Consider the following 27347-nt stretch of genomic DNA (forward strand, 5'->3'; position numbering starts at 1 on the left):
AAATAGATAACTAATAAGAACCTACTGTATAGCATAGGGAACTCTATTCAATACTCTGTAATGACCTATATGGGAATAGGTTCACTTTGCTGTACAGCAGAAACTAACATAACATTGTAAATCAACTATACTCCAATAAAAATTAATTAAAATTTTTTTAAAATAAAATATTGACAAAGTACTTTTTCAATAGTCTTAAAGACATAGGAGCATTTATAAGTTATTAAGGAATTGTCAAGCCAGTGTCCAACAGAAGAAGGAAACTCAGAGAGGGTATCCAATATCTGGAGCCATTTTGCCCTAGAAGAATTTTCTATTCCTTTAATGAAATGGAATACTGAGAGTCTGGGGTGGATAGGACTTATGGGACGAAGGGAACAAAAATCGTAATCCATGGTCTTGCAAAGAGGTTGTTCAGTGGCAAATACTCCATATTTAGTGTTGAGACTCTAAAAGTCTATACTCTAAGGAGGAATTGGAAATAGATTGACCTTCCCAGGGACTGAAGCTCAGCTTCAAGTCATCTCAATCCCTGGAAATTGATTAAAATGAGTGAGTGGTATGATTGCTCATAGTCGCCTGCCAAAAATAAGTGTTAAATTCTATTTGAATGAAGAGCACATCATTGCAGGGCTCAAGTTACTTGTGTAGTTTTTCATATATGGTATCTGGCATTTAATTTTTTTAATATGTTCTTATTTGAAAGGCACCCAAGTAAACAAGATAATGTGATCAAAACACAAGAGAAACAACAGATGATGTAAATAAACCCCTCCCCCATAAGTCACATAATGAAGTTAACAGACACAATCTTTAAAATAACTCCAAAAATGTTTAATAAAACAAAAACCAAGATTGAGATCTTTGACAGAGAACTGGAAACTATAAAAATAAAATAACCTATGGCAATTCTTTAACTTAAGGGTACACTAACCAAATTTTAGAATTTGATGGACCAATTTAGTAGCAGATTAGTCACAATTATAGAGCTAATCAGTGAACTGGTAGATAAATCACAAGAAAAATATTAAGATGAAACATGTAGAACTAAACAGATGGAAAATATCAACATAAAATAACAATAGAGGCTATACTGTGAGAAGGTCAAACATACACTAATTGGAGTCTCGAAAGAAGATGAGAGAGACAGTGGGAAAGAAGGAATACTTGAAGAGATAATAACTGAGAATTTTTTTAAAGATGAAAGATATTAACCCACAGGTTCAAGAAGTTCTATACCTCATGAAGTATAAATAAAAAGAAAATCACAACTACACACATATTAAAAGCACTAAAACAAAAACTTTTCACTACCCATCCCCACTGCATTGCACCATCCTAATTCTGACCTTTATTTTTTCACAAGTAGACTAATATATTTATGTAACTACTATTCTCTATTTCTCCCTCATTTACAAAGCTGTCAAATTAATATTCCTCAAACATCATTTCTTATCCAGAAAATACTCAGAATTATTTGGTAACCTCTCTACAACCTGATATTGCCCAAAGGAGTGTTAATTGAGAAGGATCAACTAATACAGCAGGACACAGTGAGCACCCGAGGTCCCTGGTGAAGGGCAGGCACATGTGGATAATTGAAAGGAAAGATTACATAATTCCATTAGTAATCAATAAGCAATCAGAAGTGTAAGTAATAATAATGACTAACATTCATAATGCTTTTCATATGGACCCTCATAGGTTGATGTATTTTAACTCATTTAGTCCTCACAACTCCATATGATATACTGTTAGTATCTTCATTTTACAGCTGGGGAAACAGAGATGGTAAGTAACTTGCCCATGGTCACACAGCTAAGTGACAAAGCTGAGCTATGGACCCAGATATCTGGCTCCAGAACCCATGTTCTTAATACCTACTGTCTCTGCACATATGAGCAGCAATGGTTTCTAAACAGAATCATAGTAGGACTGAGCTGACAGCAAGGATTAGAGTTCAGTAGAGAAATGTTAACTGTGTTTAGAGCTAATCTCTCACCTCCCAAGAGTGAGATTCACGTGAATGAGATCACACTGTGACTAAGGGCTAGACAGCAATCTTAACATCACTATAAAAAGAATTAAGTTTTAGAGCCCTTCTCTCCCTGGGATTACCATTATTTCCACGATTTGGTACGAAAATACGTAGAGGCACAGGTTTTTCAGGGATTTCATAGGAAATCACTCTAACGTCTACATTGAACAAGTCCTCCTCGCAAACCAGTTGAAAAATGGCTAAGCTTAATCCATTTGGTTTAGTTTTCTCCTTCCAGAAATGCTACTTGGCATCTTTCTTTTTCTTTTATGAGAGTGTTTTAACTTTCATCTGCTGGTTTTAATTTAACTTGTCATATTTCTATTTTTTTTGTGCGTGTGCCCAGAGGCCTCTGGGAAAAGGACACATTTTTTAATAAGTCGAAACAATAAAAACCAGAAAGGTCAACTTAAGTCAATTAGTCACGTTTCAAGCAATCTAAGTAGAAGACAAGAAATTCACTTCCAGCCTTCAAATTGTTCTCTCAAAGACTGCTAACCCTAAAGACGCAGATGTAGGGAACGGACTTGAGGACACGGGGAGGGGAAGGGTAAGCTGGGAAGAAGTGAGAGAGTGGCATGGACATATATACACTACGAAATGTAAAATAGATAGCTAGTGGGAAGCAGCTGCATAGCACAGGGGGATCAGCTCAATGCTTTGTGTCCAACTAGAGGAGTGGGATAGGGAGGGTGGCAGAGAGATGCAAGAGGGAGGAGATATGGGGATATATGTTTATGTATAGCTGATTCACTTTGTTATAAAGCAGAAACTAACACACCATTGTAAAGCAATTATACTCCAATAATGTTAAAAAAAAAAAAAGACTGCTAACCCTGGAAACAGACTAGGGCATTCCTGCACAGAGAGAATTAAAGTGATCAAGGTCATGGGTACAGATAACTTAACTGTCATGGTAAGCAGGAAGCTTTTGTATGTACCTTACACAGGTGACAAAACGCACAGATACCATAGGAGGCATATGGCATTCTATAGGGGCTCTAAACGTCCTAATTTGGTTCCGTGTCTTAGCACAGATGAATTCTGCTAAGATTGAACTTTTCTAAGTCAGGGGCCCCAAGGGACCCCAAGCCATAGGGTCCTTTGTTTTCCAGATCGGAGTGAGCAAAGTAACAACCATATCTTTTTTTAAAGTTGCATCATTAATAGTCCATTTTATTCTTTGGTTGATCATGTGGCCATGTTCTTGGAAGGAAAATGATCTCCTAAAATCTTCCCCACAGCCATTCTTCTCTAACCACACCCTGTTAGTTTTGCTCCTGGCACTTATCCACTTAATTATATTCTTATCAGGTTGCTATCTCCTCACTGCATCATAAGCTCCAGGAAGGGAAGAACTATATCTCTTAAATTCACAAGTGTTTCTCCAGGGCTGGCACAGTACCTAAGACATAGTTGGTGCTCATATTTGTTGATGGGATAAAAAGAAGGAATAAACAAATAACAAAGTTAGGTAGGCCAATGAGATTGAGTAGAATAGAGTCCTTGCACGAGTGACATGGAAATCTGATTTGATTAATAGCTAGCTGGGAAAATATGAAATACTGTTTTTATGGGCAAATTCTTTCCTTCCCTCCCTCCTCCCTTCTTTCCTTCCTTCTCTCCTTTACGTCTCTCTTCTTTTTCCCTTTTTACCTGATTTGCAAAGCTACCACAAGGAAATAAAGATGGTAATAAACGTGAGAGAGACCAACTCAAATTTGGGAACTTTGTAATGAAAAGGTCATCTAAATTGTTGTGAGACTACATCATTTTTTCACAAGAAAATCTCACACGCTTTAATAGGGTCACAGACACTAGAGGGCAGTCCTAGACACCCTCCTAGCATCTTCCCACCGTGGAATAAACACAGCAACCTAGTCTGGGGTTTAAAACACACTCAGAGGGCTTCCTTGGTGGCGCAGTGGTTAAGAATCCGCCTGCCAGTGCAGGGGACATGGGTTCAAGCCCTGGTCCAGGAAGATCCCACATGCCACAGAGCAAGTAAGCCCATGCGTCACAACTACTGAGCCTGCACTCTAGAGCCCTCAAGCCACAACTACTGAGCCCGCGCGCCTAGAGCCCGTGCTCCGCAACAAGAGAAGCCACCGCAATGAGAAGTCCGTGCACCGCAACGAAGACTAACCCCCACTTGCTGCAGCTAGAGAAAGCCTGGGCGCAGCAACGAAGACCCAACACAGCCAAAAATAAATAAATAAATAAAATAAATTTAAAGAAAAAAGAAAACACACTCAGATCACCAATCAGATGCTCCAGCCTTCACCTCCTCCCATAAGAGGAGGACTCCTCCATGACTTCCCCACCTATTTGTAGGAGACCTTTGGTGTCTCGCCAGAGTCCTTCAGCATCCTCCAAGGGCTGAATGAAGAGTCTGGCTGCTTCAGAAGGCCACAGCTGCTGTCTCCCCCTGGAACCCACAACTATTTACCCTTGTCCTGGGTCCACAGAGATGCCTGCAGGATTGTGTTCACAAAAGCCTCTGCTTTCAAGTCCTGGTGCAACGGGGTGAATGTTTGTGTCCAGCCCGCCCCCCCTCCCCCATGCATATGTTGAAATCCCAACCCCCAATGTGATAGTATTGGGAGGTGGGACCTTTGGGAGGTCATGAGGGTGGAGCCCCATGATGGAATTAGTGCCTTATAAAAGGAACCCCAGAGGACTCTCTCACCCCCTTTCTGCCATGTGAGAATACAATGAGAAGTGGGCAACCTAGAGAGGGCTCTCATGAGAACCCAATCGCACTGGCACCTTGACCTTGGACTTCCGGTCTCCGGAACTGTGAGAAATAAGTTTCTGTTTTTTATGAGCTGCCCAGTCTATGGTATTTAGTTACGGCTGCCTGAATGAATTAAGACACCTGGCACATGCACAGGTGGGGAGAATGCCTCACTCCTCATTTTAAGTGACTCTCTTTCCCCAGGACCCCTAATACCTTATTGAAATTTAACAATAATAAAGCCCTTCGAATATATTCCCACAGCCTCCTTTGGCACTGGACTCAAGCATAAGCTTTTGGGGAGCTGCACTTCCCAACTGCCAGACTCCAAATTTACAACTAAGATGTTGTGAGTTTTTTCCCATGGAAGTTTGCTTTAGTCACTGTGGCCAACCCATCAGACGTGTGTAGGTTTTTCAAGATTCTGGAGTGGACTGGCCCTAATTAAAATCTGTAAATCAAGGTCTTGCGTATAAGCTCAGCTGCCTGGGGTCTTTGACTCTCAGGAAGATTTATCCCCAGATGTCAAGGCTCTGGAAGAACATCATTGGCCTCAGTTACCTTCCTTTTTTAGAGAAAGAATTGTTTTATTTATTTTTATTTTTGTTTAAAGCAGAGTTGTATTTAAAAGGCTCATTCTAAAAAGAGATCAAGTCAGAGTCTGGTGGGAATTTTCCTTCAGCTAAACCAACTGCTGGCTGTGCTTGAACATCTGCCAGCACGGGGGCCACTGCTGCAGCACTTCTAACTTAAAAGTGGCTAATAAAATCATGAAGGGAAATCATAAAAGAGAATTACAAACAAAATTATCAAAAAGAAAAAAAAAAGATTTTACTATAATGAGATTCATCTTCCAGGGACCAGAAATAGAAAATTTGCAGACATAAGCTTATGCTAGCAGAGACACTTGACAGATTTAAAAGTTGTTTGCCCAAAGTAAGTTTAACTGACCAGTGTTTACTAATCAGTGGTTTCTAGTATTGCAGAAACTCTGAGTCCAGCTGGGCAAAAAAAAGAAAAAAACAATCAAACCAAAAACAAAGAAACAAACCAAAAAACCCCTGAGATCACGTCAGTTACCCAAAATACAAGAAGAGATTGAAAAACTACCTTCCATTTGTGGTGCATTCATTTTTAAAGCTGATGGAATCTTCAAGAACACATTGTTTTTACATTGGCTTATTTTGTAAATAGTTTAATTAACATATTGAAATTGTGGTTGTATTAATGAAATAATCAGGTCGGGACTCCCCTAGCTCTTGATTTGGAGGCAGGATCACTTTTTATCACATAAAGAAATAGATTTAAACATAGTGGGGAGGGACTTCCCCAGTGGTCCAGTGGTAAAGACTCTGCCTTCCAAAGCTAGGGGACGCAGGTTCGATCTCTGGTCAGGGAGCTAAGATCCTACATGCCACGGGGCACCTAAGCCCATACACCACAACTACTGAGACCATGTGCTGCAAACTACAGAGCCCACGTGCCCTGGAGCCCTCACACCACAACTAGAGAGAAGCCCCTGTGCCACAACGAAGACCCGACACAGCCAAAAAAATTAAAAAAATAAATAAGTTAAAGAAATAAGTATTTTAAAAAACTGTTAAAAAATAAAATAAACAGTGGGGAATAGTAATTGGTTATTAAGTTACAAAGGTATTTGGTCTTCTGTTAAAAAGTATGCACTAATGGTTAAATGTTACAACATCTCTATTTTTAAGTACTTCGGACATGGCTACAACCCAGAGAGCATTTTTTTTTTTTCCTAGGGTACTCTTTACTTATTTATTTTTGGAATGTCTGGGCCAAATCTGTTTCATCTTTGACCTTTGGGTTCTTTTCTTTTCTGTTTAGGGAAACAACTATGTATACCTTTCTCAGTATTAAATATACACACGTACTCACATGCATGACAAACAATTCCCAGACTTGCTTTTCTGACAAATAAATCAGCGCTAGTAGATCTTTAAAATGTCAAACTTCTCATTCAGCATAAGGCCTGTCCCTGTCCATGTGTTTCTCTGACGGTGCCCCAGGTTTTACTGATTGGCATGGTTCCCACGTGTCAGAATAGTGCAATGTGCAAGACACCTATGCAGACCTATTCTGTCCCTGTAATGATTGCAGATTTTTTTTTTTTTTTCTGGCTTCTTGGAAGACTTACTACTCTCCCAGGCTCTTGGTCTCCCAGGAAGGTCAAAGAGCTTCAAGTAAGTTTGCTTTCCCTCCACTCTTTGAATACCAAGGTACCACCAAACCCTTTTCTGAGACCTCTTAACACACTGCTACATTATGCCACCTCTCAATCACGACGCGTGGGCATGCTCAAAGGGCCAGCCCAGAAGAGCTTGCTACTTTAGAAAGGTGACTCCCCATTATTGCCATAACTTAACAAAAACGTACTTATAGACCTAATAGTATGAGGAACTGGTTTTGGCATCTGCCGGTCCTGGGTTCAAATCACACCACTTACTTGCTCTGTAACTTTGTGTATGTTTGTCCCTCTCTGAACCTTAATGCCCTCATCTGTACAGCGGAAAGTGACACTATTAAGAATATAGGCTTGTTGTATAAATCACGAACAAGTGCGTTTTAGAAGAAACGGACAACTATATGTATCCAATTATGTGGCAATAAGTAGAATTTTCTTTCCTGGCCTACCCCTATCTTGAATTAAAAATAAGGAACATGCTAGAGATATCAAAAAGCGAGACAGTGACAAAAGGGGATACCCTGGTGATGTGCTGATTTACACAGATCAAAGCATTTTATAATATTGAGCTACTTCTGTCTGGTAAGTTGGTATGTGGACCAAGTGTACATCTAGGATTATGCTATTACTTTCTTTTTGTTTTTAATTGCACTTTATTAATTTAAACAAATAGAGATAATGATTGCTTATGTTATCTTTGTAAATCTTTTGAAACATGCCCTCATAAAGACTTGAGAAAAGGCTGGATTTTTTAACTCAAAATTCTTTTTTAAGAATAATTTTTATTGGAGTATAGTTGCTTTACAATAGTGTGTTAGTTTATACTGTACAGCAAAGTGAATCAGCTATAGATATACATATATCCCCTCTGTTTTGGATTTCCTTCTCATTTAGGTCACCACAGAGCATTGAGCAGAGTTCCCTGTGCTATACAGTAGGTTCTCATTAGTTATCTATTTTATACATAGTATCAATAGTGTATATATGTCAATCCCAATCTCCCAATTCATCACCCCCCCCCCCATTACTTTCTACCTATTTAGGTGTTCCATTTCAACATAAGACTTGCCTGCCATGTGATGAATTTACACATTTCAGCATGCAGTCTCAGGAAATGATGGAGTTGAGGTTATTTCCCAGTCTCAAGGTCTCCCACAGCTCTGAATATGCCCATGTGTATGTTGCATGTGAATTACTCACTGAAATTTACTCTAGGGAACATCCCTTTTATGAACAATAGTAACCTGACCCAGGGTAGCGGACTTTGTATCCAACACAAGTGGACTTTTGGACTGAGAAAAATGTTTTCTACCCTCTACTTTTAAGTCCTTGTCTGGGAAAGGACTATCCAGTTAGGAAATGATCCAGATGTGATGATTTGCTACATAATCTTCTGATAGCTTATTAATGTTTAGCATTTTTACAGGGATGAGACAAGCAAAGATGAAAATGTACAATTTAAATCAGTCTGCCAAGTGGGTTCTAATGTAAGAGAGAGAGAGTCTAGCTTTTCAATGGCAGCAGAGATTTTCCGTGGATGGACTCCTACATCGGCACCACCAGACTAGACCACTGCTCTGAATCACAGTTGACGCTTCCAGCTTCTTGGGGATCCCATGCTAGTAACAGACTCAACAGGTCCGGCATCTAACTCACCATCTACCTCCCATTATGCTCTCCTTGCCCATTGCTACTGTTTGTGATTCTCCTCTTCTTAGTCGATACCTGCAGACTCACCTTGGGCTCGCCTTCACTTTCCTTCTGCCATCAGTCTTCTGGCCCTTTTCCTGCTAGTTAACCCTGTGGACTTCCTTTCCCTTCCATCTGTTAATCATGTCGACGTCCTCATCAGCCAGTGCATTTGGGCAACAGCTGCTTTGCTGTCTCTTCCTTCTAACAACTGACCCCCTTCCCCCAACACACACACATCCTCCACGAAACTTCCGGAATCTCTGTGGGCATGTCATGCCTTTGCTGTAGACCGGCTCCCTTTGCCTCAATAAATGTTCTTGTCATTAAGATCCTTTCTCAGGACGTCCATCCCTATCTCCCACTGCTCTCCAGCCCACACTTTTATTCTAACCCCTTGCACAACCATTTCATCCCAGCCTTTCTGTCTTTAATACCTTCCCTCAATCACTCCGCCCACAATGTCCAAAGCCAAGCCTCATATTCAAGTTTCTGTTGAAATCTACCAACACATCTCCTTAAAATACTGTAGACCCTACGCACCTCTCCCGTCTCTATACCTATATAACCCCAGCGCCACCCTGTTTAACGCTTAATTGCTCTCTTTCCCCATCAGTCCTGTTTCCCTGGAAGACCACATGTTATGTAAGGGCTTCTACATCACAGTTCTGTTCTGCCTTCTCCCCCTACTCATCCTTCACTCCCTACCCCAAGCAGAAGACACAGAAAGAGATCAGTAACACCGGTGGTGGATTGGAACTGAAGTTTGACCTCCTGCTGATTCCAACCTACACCCTCGACCCCTGCTGGGGGTAAACTGGAAATTCCGACATTCCCAACTTTGCCAGTCTTCACCACAATTACACAGGGTCAAGGACATATAGGGCCGAGTCACTTGACGTGCGCCACGTGCCTTTGAGAAAGACCTAAATAAAATCTCCAGGATTGCTCTGTTTATCAGTTACCTCGACAGGGAGGTCGGGTAGAGGTGGGGGAGGAGGGGATTGTTGGATTTAAACTTTCATTCTCAGTCACAGGCGAACAAACGCACATCGACCCTGAAAGGGTCTTCAGGCTGCAGAGGTGACGCAAAGATCCCGGCTTGGTCTGGCCTCGTCCCTCGTGCTGGGATACGCTTTCACAGTCTTCCATTTGGGAGACACTGGAGTAAACCCTCGCCCCATGCGGCGGGGGCCGGGGGAGGGGGGAGATCGGCTTCCAAAAGCAATGGCTTGACTTGGCCTGTGTGAGGCTCAGATCGTTCTTGAGATGTAGAAAGCCGGGCGGCCGAAGCAGGCGCCGGCCGCCAGCGGGGCCGAGGGCGGCCGGGGAGTCGCGGGCTCCGGCCCGCAGTGCGCGGACGCGCCGCTAGGAGGCGCCCCGACCGCGCCGCGGCCCCTCCCGCTGCCAGAGGAGGGCTCGGATCCCCTCCGCCAGCCCCCCGAGCCGCGGGACCAGGCGGCCGGCAGACCGCAGGGGACGCGCGGAGGATCGCCCGGGGCTGTCACCGCGGACGCGCCGCGCGCACCGACCCGGGCCGCGGGCATCGGGGACCGCCAGCCCCACGCCCGCCGCTGCCCGGCCGGGGTCTTCGGCTCCCGCCGCCCGGTGAGCACCGGCCGGGCGGAGGGCGATGTCCGCCCGGGCCCGCCGCGGTCCCCGGGGCAACCGGGCGCCGCCCCTCGCGCCCCTCTGCTGCTTCTCGGCCGCGCTGGTGGTGCTGTGGTCGCCCGCCTCGCAGGCGTTCAACTTGGACGTGGACCAGCTCACGGTGTACGGCGGCCCCGAGGGCAGCTACTTCGGCTACGCGGTGGACTTCCACGTACCTGCCGCTCGCACGTAAGTTTCCCCGCGCGCGCGCGGCCCCCCCACCCCCGCCCCAGGATGGGTCCCTGGCCCTCTGCCGGGGGACCCGCGCCTGTCCCCGCAGCCTGATGGCAGGCGATCCTGAGAGCCCATCGCGCTGCCCGCTGGGGGTCCCGTCCGGCTCCCCGCCACCAGCCTCTTCTCTCGCCTTCCATGCTAGATGTGCCTTGTGAACTTTGAGCTAGGGACATGCCGCTTGCCTAGAATCCGAAGGTCCCGGGGAGGTCCCGAGACAAAGACTTCAGCGTCGTACAAAGGGGGAAACGGGACCGAGCGGACTCAAGCCAGTGAAAACCACGACCGCAACACGGTCTGTTTATACGTAGCCCGTAACCATTAAGGGTCTGGGCGCAAGTGCTGTCTGCTACAAGCAGCTGGGCTCTGTCCTTGGCTATTCCCCCCCGCCCGCCCCTCTTCCCTCAACTCACTATATACATAGCTCCACCTAGAGAAGAATTAGGACTATTTGCACCCTCTTCCAAACCAGGTTTCAGACGCCCATAGGTTTGCGCGAGAAAATCAGGTTTGACGGTCGGTCTCCATCCTAAACACGTTTCTGCCCTTGACCCCGACCCTAGTCTCGGTGGGGCTCCAGAGACAGCGTCGCCTGCGCTCACGTTTGTGATTCCCAAGGAGTGATTCCTCTCCAACCCTTTGCGCAGAGCGAGTGTCTTGGTGGGAGCGCCCAAAGCCAACACCAGCCAGCCAGACATCGTGGAAGGGGGAGCCGTCTACTACTGTCCTTGGCCCGCCGAGGGGTCCGTGCAGTGCAGGCAGATACCGTTTGACACCACCAGTAAGTGATACTTGTCATTCCCAACTGTGGGTCCTGGTTTCAAAGAGCCACAGCCATCCTGGAGTCAACTGTCCACTTTCTTTGTGCTCATGTGGCCTGTCTGATGGGTCTGTGTTGTGGGCAGCGCAGGTCCCTAGAGAAACCAGCTTTTTAAAGCCGGAGTGAAGGGGAGGAAAATGTTGAGTGCACCCCAGAGGGGAAACGGTATTGTGAGCGTGGGTATTTGGGCGCATCCTGGTAACTGCTGTTTCCTTACTCTTCCGAGATAAGCATTTTCAGGGGGAGTGCTCGGTTTGGAGAAAGGCAGATGTTACACCCTAACCTTGATTCCGGAGAGAATTTGGTTACTTCCCAAGGTCAAATCTGGGAAAAGACAGATCCTTAGCATTTCCGGTGCCCAAGCTCCGGAGGCAAGAGTCAGCTGCTATAGACCCAGATATCACTCCATGTTGCTGTTTAATTCTTTACAGAAAGAAAGAATTTTCTTTCAAAATATCGGACATTGGATGCAAACGAGTACAGGCAGAGTGTGGATGGATTACATTCATTTCCAAAATCCCTGGACAGATGTTTCTTATTTAATTAAAGGGAAAATACATTTTAAACAATGCAGGCTGGTTATGTTTCCTCTGGTGTTTTCTCCTTGGGTCTTGAGAAAACAATTTAAACTTAATGCTTTCAAAAACGTTAACACTGAATGTTTTCATTTGTACCTCCAAAACTTTATGAATTCAAAAGGTATACATTATCAGGAAGAAAACACCTCTTTTCAGAAAAATGTGAATGTGTCAACTCAAATAATGTTCTTTGACGAACAATCAATTAAAATACCTTTTGCACCACACAGCTATTTTATGACCTGTTCTTCATTATTGTTACATTAGTATTCATTTAGAATTTATGTAGGACATCAATTTTCACAGAATTTTGATGAAATTGGATGGGTGGTATTTACCTGTTACTTTAACTGATTTGCAGTTTTTATTTTAAAGGAGAAAATAATTTCAGTTCTAAGTATATGGGAATCATTTCAAAGAAAAAACTCCTATGCAAGTATTAGCTTGAATTATGACCAAACTAGGAAATATTTTATGAAAACACTTTAAAATTATGCTTTTCATATGTGTCTATATATGGTCACAATAGCTCATTTACCATCTTATTGACTAATTCAGTTATTTCATACCAATTTTTATAAACTTTTAAAGTTTAACTCTTAGAAACTGGAAAAATTAAACCACTTGATATTAATTTGTGAAAGAAATCTTTCAATTAGTTGTTGAATCAGGACTTTAGATGCTTCTAATTACTGACCTCTTGCTTGAGAATAAATTTCCTAAATCAGAACAATTAAGCATAAAATTAAAGGTATTTTACTAATCCACGTCAAAATCATTTGTATTTTAAAAAGTATTTTAAATGTAAGCCTTGATAAATAAAAACATAAACTGTTGGCATACTTGAATTTAAGCTAAGGGAAATTAGCATTTGCATTTTGAGACATTTGATGTATTTTTACCAACAGTCAATCTATAGTCATGGACATGAATTTAATAACTTTCTAGAATATTCCCATAACATATCAGCATATCAAATCAGGATCTGGTTAGTATATTTTCTCTTTGATAAGGAAGAATCAATATCTGTCCAGATAAGTCACACCTGAATACCTTTCTAAGTACTCATCCCAGTAGATGTCACCGTTCAACAAATGAAAACCAGAGAATACAGACATCAATATGAATTACTGAAAACTGACCACTCCCAACCAAAAATTTCCAATGTTAAATTACAATAGGCAGCATCTCCCAAAAGTTCATTCTAAAGCAACTGTTTGGAGCTTTGAATTCAGTTTCCCATAGAGAACTAATGCTGAAAGATCGTGCTTTGATTTCCAGAATAACCCATAGGAATGCACTTAACCCTTACTGTAGCTGAATTATATTTGCAATGAAACGGTAGGGGACAAACTAGTACAATTTTGGCGATTAAATAAATAGGAAAATAATGAGTGTTGAGAAAACATCAGTGTTCCTTGGAGAAAGAGGGGGGTAGATGGCACCTTTTGCACAGGTTCTCAGGAAGACATCTGGATATCGCAAAGGGCTTTTGAGATTAATGCTGCTGGTTCTACAACTATGTCTTATTTCACTCCTAAATGGATGTGGTTTTTTTTTTTCTCTTTTATTTGTTTTTTGGCCTTGCCTCACGGCATGCGGGATCTTAGTTCCCACTGTCCCCTGCAGTGGAAGCATGGAGTCCTAACCCCTGGACCACCAGGGAATTCCCTGGGTTTTTTTTTTCTTGAGAGGTGCATTCATCCTAGTATTTTATACTTGCAACCATAATCGCCATAACTTGAGGGTTCATTAAGTGGAACAAAGTGAGGGAAACAGGGAGGGAGATGGATGTTTCTGAAATAAGTGAGCAAGAAATGAAAAAAAAAAAAAAAAAAAAAAAAAGCAAGGCATAGGAGGCCACACAACATTTGTAAGAAATGAATGGTCTATGATGGAATGAACAAAGCAGTGAACGGTGAAAGCCTGGGGGAGTTTCAGAGAGAGAAGATAAGAATGACTGAGAAAAGAAAGTTCCCCATTTAGCCATCAGGGGGTACTGTGGGCCCAGGAACCTGGGCTGCTACTGGGACTGGCCTGAGAATGGGTGGGGGAATAGGAATCAGAGGACTGTGGCTCAGGGGTTTGCTACTGAGTGAGGGCCAGCACACTACATACACATCATTTCTACCAACGACCTTATCCATGAGCCACAAGACGGTGGAATTGCCAGTGAATGCCATTTGCTGCAAAGCTGTGAAAGGAAGGGAAGGACAGCAGGAGCCTGTAGAGCTATTTCCAGTTCAAGTGTCAGTTCTGTGAGCAGAGTATGATCTAGGAACCAAAGATGAAAGGCAGAAACAGAGGCATTCTGACTCTGGGTGTTGCAGTCAATGCTACCAGATGCATTGCATTTATTCATCACCTACTATGTACCAGTCACTTATACACATGATTTCTAATCCATACAACAAAATGACCATGTAAAACCCATTTTATGAGTAAGGCAACAGACATCAAAGGTGTTTAAAAGATACATCCAAGACCACACAATGGTAAACAGTAGATGCAGGGCTGGTCCTAACAGACTGCAAATTCAAGGTTAGATCCTATGGAGCTGAGGCACTGCTCACCTTCCCTCCCCCTCCTCCACTTCCCCGCCCCAAAGTTACCATCACAGGTTCCAGTTAAAATGATCCTCCAGAGAAGATCTGAAAGGGGAAAGCAGTTTGGGTAGAAGGTTGTGGAAACCAGAGGTCGTAGAGACAGCCTTTGTCTTGGTGGGAATGATGGGTTGTATATGCCCCCTCAGCTGCCTCTTGTCCTACCCTCTGCCCATGGGCAGCAATGTGCAGGTTTCCCCCAAAGAGGAAGAAAATTCCTCTGCTTGACAAAGTAGGGGCTCTGAGTGCTGGACATCCGCAAACTGAGATGCACATAATAGAGTGTGATGCCTCGGGCATCAATATAGATCACATTGCAAATATACCTTTGTACAGAGAACCATGACTGTCTCTGTCTTCCACCCTGTCTGCTTTTACTGTTACATCTGAATTCGAGACATTCTAAGTAAATTTGACCTTTTAATGATGTTGTTTCAACTTGTTCAGGCCCCGGGGGGTGTCTATAAATTAATGCTCGCTGCGGTAACCTACTAAACTCTCTCAGCCTAGACACTGGGGGAGACTGGCCTATAATTTAGTCCGTGAATCTGGTTGTGATCTTGAACCTTAGTTTATTTAAGGTCAACTGCCTTTTTTTTTCTTTCTGCCTTTGCGTTTGAAATTTTTTTCATTAAATAGTCATTTATTTTATTTTTACTTTATCCTATAACCTGGATTTAAAAAAATTACTTACCATAAACGCAAAAATAGAGGAAGCTGGGAATTGCCTAGCACTTCAAATGTATGAATACTATTAAAATCTGTGGTCCTTTCAAGTATGAAAAAAGAAAACTTTCGGGAAGCATATGGTGGTGGGGAGGGAAAAGGGTAGATAATTTTCCTGCTCTGCACAAAATCAAGTGGCTCCAAAAATGTCCTTCTCTCAGCTCCCTCCTGGCTTTCCCTCTTACTTCACTAGAATAAAATTCCCCCATCACCGAACTGATTTCTTCCACTTTTGCCTCTAAACTGTGCCCCACGTCTTAAATGTAAAACATCGCATCTGCCAAATTCATGCCTCTCCTTTCTAAATCTACTCCAAGGTTCATTGTTTTTCTTCTTCCTACGTTTTCCAAACCCATGTGTGGATTACATAAAAACTCCTAGGTTACAGCTCTCCAGCTAGAAGAAGGGTGAATGAGACAGAATGAAACAGACACTCCATCTTTGGAATGATGAAAAGGCAAATTGCAACAGTGGTAACAAAAGCATAGTACACAAATATTTGATTGTTTTAAATGCTCCAATGCAACCTTTTGCAGTGAAAGATAATTGCATGTGCTAATAATGATGATAATCATCACAGCATTAGTAATCAGGGAGGGGCAAATAGCTGGGAACACTCCCAGTTAGAGACCCACTTAAAGAGTGAACAGGAAGAGGTGGGAGGTACCATTGAGATTTGGAAGTCATCTGAGAAAGACTACCAGAATTTGCCTGGCCTTAATTTAGCATCTTTGTGTTCCAAAAAAAAAAAAAAAAGAAAGAAAGAAAGAAAAAAGAAAAACTTAAAATGGAAGACAATTTGGTTAGGGTATTTCAAAGCTCTAGAATGGTAAGATTTTTTCGGAATTGTGTTTTAGCTTCGAGCCCGGAAGCCTTTGTTGGGGGTGGAGGGGCGGGCAGGGGTCTGTTTTATTTTTCATTTCATGTCGAGTGAGCCCACAATAAGCAGCAGCTTAAAGCATCTGGCGCTGTGACTGGTACAGGGTTGTTTTTCCATAGCATTGGGTGTGCCCTTTTTCTCATGTGAGGGTTGGGAAACATATTGGTCACATAAGTCTTGCTTTTCTAACCTCCTCAGAAAGAAACCAGTTTTTGTTCAGGAACAAAGCAAAGGCAAATGCAGGGCAGAGCTATCCCAGTAAATGACAGAGGAGATAACACCAAGGTGATAGAACTCAGAGATAGCAGATATCTGGACTCCAGTAAGTTCGACTGAAAGTGGAAAAAACAAAAAAGGCGGAAGGCAGCCCAAAGATAACCTGCTCCTTTTAAGAATTAATATTGCCAGAGTTAGGGTAAGTTTTGCTTCTCACACACACATGAAAAAAAAATATATATATATGTATACACACACACACACACACACACACACACACACACACATACACACAGAGATTAGGGCAGAAAGCTTACTCTGCTAATTACTGATCCCGCTGAGTCATCAGGGGTGATTAAGCTGGAAGGCTTACTTATTCGAGAAGCAGCTCATGATGGCTCCCATGACTGACAGGCTGGCCCAACAGATGCAACCAGCATCCCTCAGCTTCTCGCAGTTGGCTCTAACTTTCATGTGACAAAAGGCAACGGCCATCAAAGTCCTGACATGAGAAGTGAAGGGGGAGCGGTCCCCACAGCTCACAGCACCGGAGGAAGCAATTAGAAAACGGAAGTCCTTGAAAGTCCAACTAGAAATGGGAAACAGATCTGCTCTACGGCTAGTTGAGTAGAATGTGCGTTAGGCGCCTGTTGCTTAATCTGCAAAATTCCTTCAAGAAGCTGGACGTGTGTGTGATGCAACAGGCGTCCAGGCTCTTGGCAGGAAGAATCCATGCAGCAGCTGCAGCATTCTGGGAGGAACGTAGGAAATTGTCTTGAAATTGTTGCGAAGGCAAGAAAAACGCACTGGCACACTGAAGCCAGCCAGGTGTGATGTGCGAGTTCAAACTTTACCTGTCGTGTACAGAGTCCTGTATCTGTGAGTTGTGTTGATGAAGGGAATTGCTGACATTTCTAACAAGCTCAGCTAAGCAGTGCCCTGATGGACACCATCCAGATACACAAACACGGATTTTTGAGGAAGAGAGATAAAAAACTAATTATTGATCTTCTTAAAAGCGCTCACTTTAAAAATATTTAATTTTCAGAATTCAGTTCAAATACATTTTCACATAACATTTTAGTGCATCAAGCAAGGTGTACGTGTATAATGAAATGCTAAAATAGATTAAAAGTAGTTTCGATTCTGGGTTACATTATATGGGGATTTAAGGTAGATAAGCAAATCGTGATGCACAAATAAGCAATTTATACTTTAAACATTCTACCTAATACACCGGTGTTGCTCTGTTATGGACCTCAGCCAGGCAGCTCTCAGACCAGCTGGGAGGGAATGGGGCTCGTCTCCAGCCCTGCAGAAAGGCCAGCTCCTGGATCTCTGAGATTTAGACCCAAAGGTCTGCAAGTGGAGAAATTCTTCTAGATCCACAGACAATGGCCAAAGTGATCATTTACCCTTTTACTTGTTTTAGTAGAAGTAAAGCATAGATTATAAAAATAAGTCTTTATAGAAATGGTTGCCAGGCATTAGGAGTAGGAAAGAGGGGTTGTCTCCAAAGGGGAAGACCAAGGGAATTTGGAGAGCTGATGGAACTTCCTGCATCTTGATTGTGATGGTGGATCCATGATGGTATGTGTTTATCAAAATTCATTGAACTGTACATCACCAAGAGTGAATTGTACTGTGTGTAAATAAAACCAAAAAAGAAAGAAAAAACATTATGGAGCATGGCCATTGCTATAAGCATGTGGGCTTAAACTCTTCGACTACAGGAAGGTCTGATGTAATAATAGCTGGAAGTATAAGGACACATCCCTGAAAAGCTAAGTAAGTCACCTTACTGCCCCCAAATAGGGGCAAACAATGTGTCAGACCGTCAGACCTTCTATACATTGTTTAAATAAAGAATACTATATTCCGAATGTGTTTGGCAAGAAAACTGTGAATGGAAACATGTTGAATCAGAATAAATCTTTGCAACGAAGCGTCATACTTAGTAATTCTCATATCCTTGCTGAAATTCAGGCATGGGACCTCTCATTGATCATCATTAAACTAAGGAGGTCTTACTTCAAACACATTATTGTAGTAATCAAAAGCAGTATAACTGCACTGCAGAGCATTAACTTATTAACATTAGGTCAATTTTATACTTAAGCTCTGATATTTGACATATGGCCACAGATTTGTGTATGATATTGCAAAAGCCTCTGTATCAATCTGCCCTGATTTCGATGAGAGAGATGAGAGAGAAGGGCACACACCATTGCTACAGGAATAGGTTTATGCAAGGACCCTACACAGCCCAGGTTACACACAGCAATCTTACCCGAGGTGTATTGGGTCAGAGCCAACTCCCCCCAGGCAGGTTATGGCTCCATTTCAGATCGGTCTGTTGTCATTCCCCATGATTTGCCCACGTGCCTCTGGCATAAGCCACCCCTGCCTCTTACCATATGGTTTCCATAATACGTCATGGCACAGCTTACCTCTCGGCATCTATTACGTACACCCGTGTCCCCACTTACCCTGAGCCCATGTCCTGGTGCCTCTCTCTTAACCACCCAGAACATCTTATTTTCCAGGAACGATTTTCTGGTATTTTTCTGGCTTCTCTCTTTCTACAATTCCCAGTGGAAAATATGTTTCAAAAATTAATTCTAAAGTTGCTGCAGATCCTTTTTTAGAAGAAAAGGGGCATAACACTAAAAAATAACATTTTCAAACATCCTACATATGGATGTGTCTCACGTAAATGATGGTATAAGTCACACAATTGGGTATTACAGAACCATAAAAAAATGAAGCCTACCAAGAATCAGGATTAAAATGGGGAAATGCTTTTGTTTTAATATTAAGTGAGGACTTCCCTGGTGGCACAGTGGTTAAGAATCCACCTGCCAATGCAGGGGACACGGGTTCAAGCCCTGGTCTGGGAAGATCCCACATGCTGCAGAGCAACTAAGCCTGTGCGCCACAACTACCGAGCCTGCGCTCTAGAGCCCACGAGCCACAACTACTGAGCCCGTGTGCCACAACTACTGAAGCCCACGCGCCTAGAGCCCATGCTCCGCAACAAGAGAAGCCACCACAATGAGAAGCCCACGCACCACAACAAAGAGTAGCCCCCACTCACCGCAACTAGAGAAAGCCCACGCGCAACAAAGACCCAATGCAGCCAACAATAAATAAATTTATTTTAAAAAAAAGTGAAAAACATAAAATTTAAAATTGTGTCTACAACTTGTAGAAGAGTACGAGAGGAGATAGGCAATGAGAGGCTATTGGGAAATGTAATTAAAACTGTTTTTTTTTTCTTCTTTTTCTAGTGCATTTATTACTTATTTGTAAAAACCATGAACAGGTATTTATTTATGATCAGGAAAAATAATGATAAAATGAAACATGCAAAAATTTCTAAATGAAATTATTGAGTTCACGGAAGTGTTATGGAGATTAACAATGGAAAACCACAATTCAGGTTCTGTATTAGCTGAAAGCAATCTTAGTTGCTTCCTCTTTTGTCTTGGGTGTAGGTGGTAGAGTAGTTTAGAAATGTACTTATTTACGTATAGGTGTTTATGCTTCAAAATACTGAAGACCAAGGGTGTTTTCAATGACAATTATATGTGTAAAAATAAGAAGATGCAGTGTATCACCTGTTTTCATTCTAGATTGCTCCTACATCAGTAGAAACATAGGCTTGGTGGTCTGACATGACAGTTTCTAGAGCCTTTTAGAATAAGAGAGCTGTTTGTGGAGGCAAACTGTCTTACTGAGTCCACCTATTTAAAGGCTGATTTCATCCAGAAACGCGCTCATAGACATATCCAGAAATAATGTTTAGTCCAATATCCAGGCATCTCATGATCCAGTCAGGTTAACACACAAAATTAACCATCACATCTTCTTTGAGACTTATGATATATAGTCTCCTTGAAAAGGCACTGAGAATTCATGAACAAAAGAAACCCGTTGGATCCATAGGATAGAATATTTTTCAACAGTCATTTCTCCTTACATTTCTTAAGCCAAAGAGTGCCTAGGGATTACTGTAGTATCAAATAACCCCAAATCACTGGCTTAAACCAACACGGTTTATTGCTTTTTCACACTATCTGGTTAATATGAACTGGAGAGGAGCCTCTGCTTATTCAAGTGACCCAAAGACCCAGGCTGATGGAGATTCCTTATTGATACGTGCTTTCAAGGTCCCTCTAACTGGGAAGGCATGTGGCAAATTGCACATCGTCTATTAAAACTTCCGCCTGGAATTGACATTTACTTCTTCTCCTCACGTTTGGTAGACCAAAGCACACCTAGGAGGTTGGCCAGGCCAACTTATTTGAATATCTAACACTTTGTGGTAGATTGGTGTTTTTACGCACACCTATCAAAATTGTTTATGCACAATCTTTAAAAGAATACTAGAAAGGAAATGCAATAGAAGAGGTTGTCTTTGCAAATGCGATGAAAACAGGTTTTTCTTCTATTTCTAATGGACTTATTTTTCAGGACCTTTTTTGGGGGGAGCTGAAATAGCATAGTTCTTTGGGGCTATGGTCCCAATCCCCACATTTATGGTAAGAAGCAGACACATGGCAAGGAAACGAAGGTGTTTCCATCAACAGATGTGAAGATATGGGTGAAACTCATACTGACAATCAGCTCTCAACTTGTTCCACCTGGTCTCCATTCTTCGGCACAGATATTGTCTGGGAGGTCTGAGTACCCTTCATCCTTTAAGTCAGGCTCCTTGGGTGACATGTTATTAAATCATAATGTCTTTTCCCTTCAAAGCACCCTTTGGTTAACTTTAACTCATTTTTACTTACAAAATGCAGTTGGCCCTTGAATAACAGGGATTTGAACTGTGCCAATCCATTTATAGGAGGATTTTATTTCAATAAATACTACATTATTGAAGGATCCTTGGATGGTTGAGTTTGCAGATGCAGAGCTGCGGTTACAGAGGGCAGACTGTAGAACTTGAGCATCTGAGGCTTTTCGTATCCTTGGTGAGTCCTAGAACCAATCCCCAGCATTGTTCAAGGGTCAACTATTTTCTCTTAAGGAACAGTGGACTTGAAAATAAAGCTTAGCGTTAGCAAACAGTAAAATCAAATTTCAGGGACAAGAGGAGCATTAGTAACTTTCTTCAAGCAGGTCCTGTCCTTGACCCTGGAATTATGGCCATGAACATACCCTTGTGGGATTTATAGTGAATAGCCAGTGGCAAGTTGAGAAAAAGTAAGGTAAGGCTAAGGGGACAGAGAGCAGTGTGTGTGTGTGTGTGTGTGTGTGTGTGTGCGTGCGCGTGTGCATGCACACATGTGCACTTTCTTTTTTAGATTGGCTGGGGTATTATTTTCCTGTTGCTGCTGTAACAAATTACCACGTACTTCGTGGCTTTGAACAACACAAATTGATTATCATACAGTTCTGGAGGCCAAGTCTAAAATAGGTCTCACTGGACTAAAATCAAGGTGTTGGCAGAGCTGTGCTCCTTCTGGAAGCTCTGGGGAAGAATCTGTTTTCTTGCTTTCTCCAGCTTCTGGAAGCTGCTCACATTCCTTGATTCATGGTCCTCTTCCATTTTCAAAGCCAACACTGTCTGGCTGAGTCCTTCTCACACTGCCTTGTTTCTGGTTCTCCTTTTCTGCCTCCTTGTTTCACATGAAAGGATCTTTGTTATTACTTTGGGCCCTCCAGATAATCCAGGGTAATCTCCCTATTTTAAGGTCAACTGATTAGCAACCTTAATAATTCTCCTTTGTTGTGCTACCTAACATAGTCAGGTTTGGGGCATTAAGATGGAGACATCTTGGGGGCTATTATTTTGCTTACCGGAGGTGGTCAGAGAAAGTTTCACTGAGGAGGTGATGTCTGAGCACGTGCCTAAATCAAGTGAGGGAAGGAACTATGTGGTATGGGGCAGGGGGAATGTTCTACATTGCAGGAGAGTCAATGTTAAGTCCGGAGAGGATAGTGTTCTTGGGAAATGGAGAAAGGCCACTGGGTTAAAGAGAAGTAAGTCAAGAAAAGAATGATAGAAAATGAGGCCTGAGAACCAGGTCTAGGCAAGATTATATAGCACCTTAAAAGCCAGAGTCAGGACTTTGGATTTTATTCTAATAGTGATGGGCAGCCAGTGGTGGTTTTGAGTAGACAAGTAACAGAATTTGAATTATGTTTTTAAAAGGATCGGTTTAATAGCGTGTAGGCAACCAAGAGCAGAAGCAAGGGGATGGGGTAGGAGACAGACCCATCGTCTGGTGGTAGAAAAGTGCAGTTTGGGTTGAATGATAGCACTTAGGGTTGAGAAGTGGTTGGATTTGGGATTTATTTGAAAGTGCAGTTGGTAGAATTTTCTTTATGGATCAGATGAAGGGTACAGAAGAAAGAGAAAAATTTGATCTGAGTAACTGGAGGAATGGGACTGAGAAAGGAAACAGTGGGGAAGGAGCAAATCTTAGAGAAAATATCCAGTTGAGTCCAGACACGAGAAATTGGAGATGCTTATTAGACATCCAAGTGATGTCAAGCGAGCAGTTAGATAAATAAACCCAGAGTGCAGGCGAGAGGTTTGGAGATTTAAATGTGGAAGTTGTAAGTATGTAGATGATATTTAAGGCCATGACTTAGGGAGATGGTGTGAATGAAGACAAGAAGTGAGGAGAAGCGAAGTGAAGCAAAGAGAAGAGAGAAGGGGAGGGGAGGGGAAAGGTCAAGGTTGAGACAGAGTCCTGGAGTCCCTGACATTTAAAGAAAAATCAGAGAATTGAGGAGGATGTATAAACAATGATAAGAAGGCGGCGCTGGCCGGTTAGACAAAAGAAGTCAAGAAGCCAATGAAGAAATTCGTGTGCATTGCAGTGAACTTTGAACATCTGATTTGGTCACAGAAAGTGACTGACAGCTGATAAAAGTAGTTGCAGTGGCATGAGTGTCAGGAGAGAATGGGAGAAGACCAACAGGAGACAGCAAGTCTGTAGAGCCATTTTATCCCAAGGAGTTCCACCCTAAGTGAGACCACAGAAATGTAATCATCAAGAAGACACGATAGCGTGTTTGTAATCTAATAGGAATTGTCCAGTCGATAGGGAAATGATGATGTTGATTAGAGTAGGAGAAGAATGAGCAGAAACAGATTCCTGAGTAGATGAAAAGGGATGGGTGGGACTTTACACAGATGGAGGGATTGGCCTTGGAGGAGCACAAAGACGGTCCATCCTTAGAAAGCAGAGAAAGCAGAGCCAGAGTGGGTTTGTGGGTTTGGCAATAGAAGGAAGAAAACGATCTTCTTTCATTTCTTCTATTTTCTCAGTGACATAAAAAGCAAGATTATCAGCTGAGAGTGAGGAGGTAGACAGAGAAGGTTGAGATAAGGAGAAAATGTAAATAGTAACAGCGAAATGGCAGAATGCATTAAGCAACAAAGTGCACAGGGACTGCCCAATAAATCCTATTTAAAATCTGAATTTATTTGGGGAAGGAATACATTTTGCCTCCGCTCAACCTATAGTATGGTCCTACTTGTTTGGCGTAGAGTTTAAGATTTCCCAGAGGATAATTCCATCTTGGGTATTAATCTTCCGTAAGTATACATTGAAGAAACAGAAGGTTTGAATGCTGAAGTTCCTGTTTTGTGTAATGTTGGGAATGGTGATTTTTTTTTAAATTTATTTATTTATATTTTTATTTTTGGCTGTGTTGGGTCTTCGTTTCTGTGCGAGGGCTTTCTCTAGTTGCGGCAAGTGGGGGCCACTCTTCATCGCGGTGCGCGGGCCTCTCACTATCGCGGCCTCTCTTGTTGCGGAGCACAGGCTCCAGACGCGCAGGCTCAGTAGTAGTGGCTCACGGGCCTAGTTGCTCCGCGGCATGTGAGATATTCCCAGACCAGGGCTCGAACCCGTGTCCCCTGCATTGGCAGGCAGATTCTCAACCACTGTGCCACCAGGGAAGCCCGGTGATTTTTTTTTTAAAACCACAAAATGAACCATTTTGTTAGATGATGGTTGGTTCCCTTTTTACCACATCTTCTGGTAACAGGGATGAGGTCCTGAGGAAAATACAAGCATACAACAGGAGCTTTTCAAGTGCTACATGGAGGCAAGTTTATATAACCTTCATCCTGAAACCCAATCATATCCTGTATTTAAAAGTATTGCTTTGAGGTCATAGTGAAGAGATTTATGTCATTCAGTCTGCTTACTGAGATTCCCATGCTGAGAGATTTTCATGATTTCTTGAAGCAAATACATTTTGGGGCCCCGAACAGAGAAGCATGCTCTTCTCCTCACAATTGGAAGGTGACATATAAGTTAAGTCAAGAGTTCTCATTTCCCCAGCTATGTCGATGGCCAAGATATTTGATCCCAGGTAATTATTCCAAGTGTGAGAAAATCTAGAGATGAGAGAAAGTGTGAAAAATTCAAGGAGCTGAAAGAAGATCACTATGGCTGGGAATGGCATGAAATGATGATGCTGGCAAGATAAGGGTGGGATATGGCTGGTTTTAAGAATTTTGGCATTTTAGAAAGAACTCTAGTGTCAGGACGGAGAATGCATTTGAAGGTGACAAGCCTGGAGGAAGGGAAACCAGGTAGGGGACCACTACAGCCACTGAGGCTAAAGAAATGGGAGTCACCCCAGGGAAGTGGCACAGGAATGGAGAGAAACAGATGGACTTGAGAGAGCTCTAGAAGGAGGCACCAGCAGCAATTGGTTACTGAGTGGCGATAGGAGGTGCAGTGCAGGGTTGGTGGTTGTCAAGGATGCATTCCAAGCTTCTGGCTTGGTTCACGGGGCTGCCATTCTACTAGGTATAAACAGCAAGCAAGACAGACGTACTCGCTGGGCTTGAAATGTTCAAGTCCAGTGGAAGAGAAGACTAGTGCCTGGCAGCCCTAACAGAGGGATAAGCGCTGTAACAGGAGAAAGTGTAAAAGGGTTTAGGTGTGCAAAAGAGGGCTCTTGTTCTTGACTGAAGGGGGAACTTTTTGTGTGGCTGGGAAAGCGTCTCGGAGGGGGCATCATTAAAGGTCAGAGGTGAAGGGTGAATGTGTGTGTGTGTGTGTATACACACACACGCACACATGTGTCTGTCTCGGGGTGGGTGAGATGGGAAGGAAAACCATTCCAGCCAGCATATGTGAGGTGGGGTGGGTTGTAGCAGGTGAGGTCAAAGTTGAGATCTCAGTCTCTACCACCCACCTGTAACCAGCTCTGCCCTGCAGATTTGCGTGTTTCCTACGAGGAGCCAGAGTGTTGTGTCTGAGCTGCCCCAGCTGGCGTCTCATTTCCCCTTGGAGACGTGATTCTTTCATTTCTTGATATTTGCTCCTCTAGCTGCATCACGTAGATGAGAACACTCACCCGAGAAATTACTTGCATCATACCAACAGAAGTCCATATGTATTTCTAGAACAAACCTTACGTATGGCCTCTGTCAAATTACATATGAAAAACACTTAAATGATTTTATATGATGTAGAAACAAATGTCTGAGGAACACTAGCTAGGCCCTATTGGTTATTAAAAACAGGAAGTTGGAAACGTGATCTTTCTCCAGAAGACGACATAGATGTGGAAATAATTGTAGCATAAAACTGATATTCTCATCTAGATCAGGAAAACTATATAATAGGAAGATTGTAATACAATATTTACTAGTGCTGTCCGAAACCCATATTTATGAACACTGTTACTAGAACTCTAAAAGCATACTTTCAGCTCATTTAACTTTATTAGTTATTTAGTTATGTGTGGAACCAAACATTTAAATAGTGATATGAAAAATACAATTTAAAATAAAAGCTTCATGATTTCCAGAAAAGAAATGTCTTAAACTAGAGGAATGAGCTAGAAGCCTCAAACTCTGAATGGCTGGATAGGTTTATAAAACAACAGTGAGTGTGTCCAGGGAGGGGGGAATTCCAATGGCCTTTCACTTACTACTTTCTACAATTTTTTTAAAAAATTTTATTTATTTATTTATGACTGTGTTGGGTCTTCGTTTCTGTGCGAGGGCTTTCTCTAGTTGCGGCAAGTGGGGGCCACTCTTCATCGCAGTGCGCGGGCCTCTCATTATCGCGGCCTCTCTTGTTGCGGAGCACAGGCTCCAGATGCGCAGGCTCAGTAATTGTGGCTCACGGGCCTAGTTGCTCCGCGGCATGTGGGATCTTCCCAGACCAGGGCTCGAACCCGTGTCCCCTGCATTGGCAGGCAGACTCTCAACCACTGCGCCACCAGGGAAGCCCTACAATTTTTTATACAAGTTTTCTTACTTTATATTGTTTGAATTTTTAAAAACAATAATCTGAAAGAATTTCAATTTGAAAAGAGTTTTGGGCCTTACATGTTATTTTATTTCACTTCATTATTTATATCACTGGCATTTCTTTACTACATTTTCTCCCATATATTCTCCATGATTCTTTTTTTTTTTTTAACTTTTAAAAAATAATTAATTAATTAATTATTTTGCCTGCATTGGGTCTTCGTTGCTGCATGTGGGCTTTCTCCAGTTGCAGCGAGCAGGGGCTACTCTTTGTTGCGGTGCGCGGGCTTCTCACTGCGGTGGCTTCTCGTTGCGGAGCATGGGCTCTAGGCACATGGGCTTCAGTAGTTGTGTCATGTGGGCTCAGTAGTTGTGGCACACGAGCTTACTTGCTCCGTGGCATGTGGGATCTTCCCGGACCAGGGCTCGAACCCATGTCCCCCGCACTGGCTGGCGGATTCCTAATCACTGCGCCACCAGGGAAGTCCCTCCATGATTCTTAACCATGTGTGAATGGCTATTTGTCAAGCATGGCCCTACATTTTAAAGCAGTTTTTAAGAAAGTGACTTGGATTAGTTGACAAACAAGGAGGAGTGGAATTTTGTAAGAGAAGCTTCATGTACAAAGTCTGGGAGTAAGACTCAATAGGGAACAGAGAGGAAGCTGCCTGAATGGAAGGAAATGCCATATCTGGAGATCAGGTGTGAGGTCTGGGACCTACATGGT

The 27347-nt window shown here is 42.7% G+C and overlaps 1 protein-coding gene across 1 annotated transcript in view; it reads left to right on the forward strand.

The window, feature by feature from the left end:
- The first annotated feature begins 10173 nt into the window (after positions 1 to 10173).
- Positions 10174 to 27347, forward strand: part of ITGA8 (integrin subunit alpha 8) — a 182768-nt gene continuing 165594 nt past the window's right edge. Inside the window, exons 1-2 of the mRNA XM_036844499.1 lie at positions 10174 to 10512; positions 11202 to 11335. Coding sequence (XP_036700394.1) covers positions 10307 to 10512; positions 11202 to 11335 — 340 coding nt within the window. The 5' untranslated portion in view covers positions 10174 to 10306. The remainder of the gene's footprint in view (positions 10513 to 11201; positions 11336 to 27347) is intronic.

Source organism: Balaenoptera musculus, chromosome 2 (assembly GCF_009873245.2).
Source record: "Balaenoptera musculus isolate JJ_BM4_2016_0621 chromosome 2, mBalMus1.pri.v3, whole genome shotgun sequence".
Classification (NCBI taxonomy): Eukaryota; Metazoa; Chordata; class Mammalia; order Artiodactyla; family Balaenopteridae; genus Balaenoptera; species Balaenoptera musculus.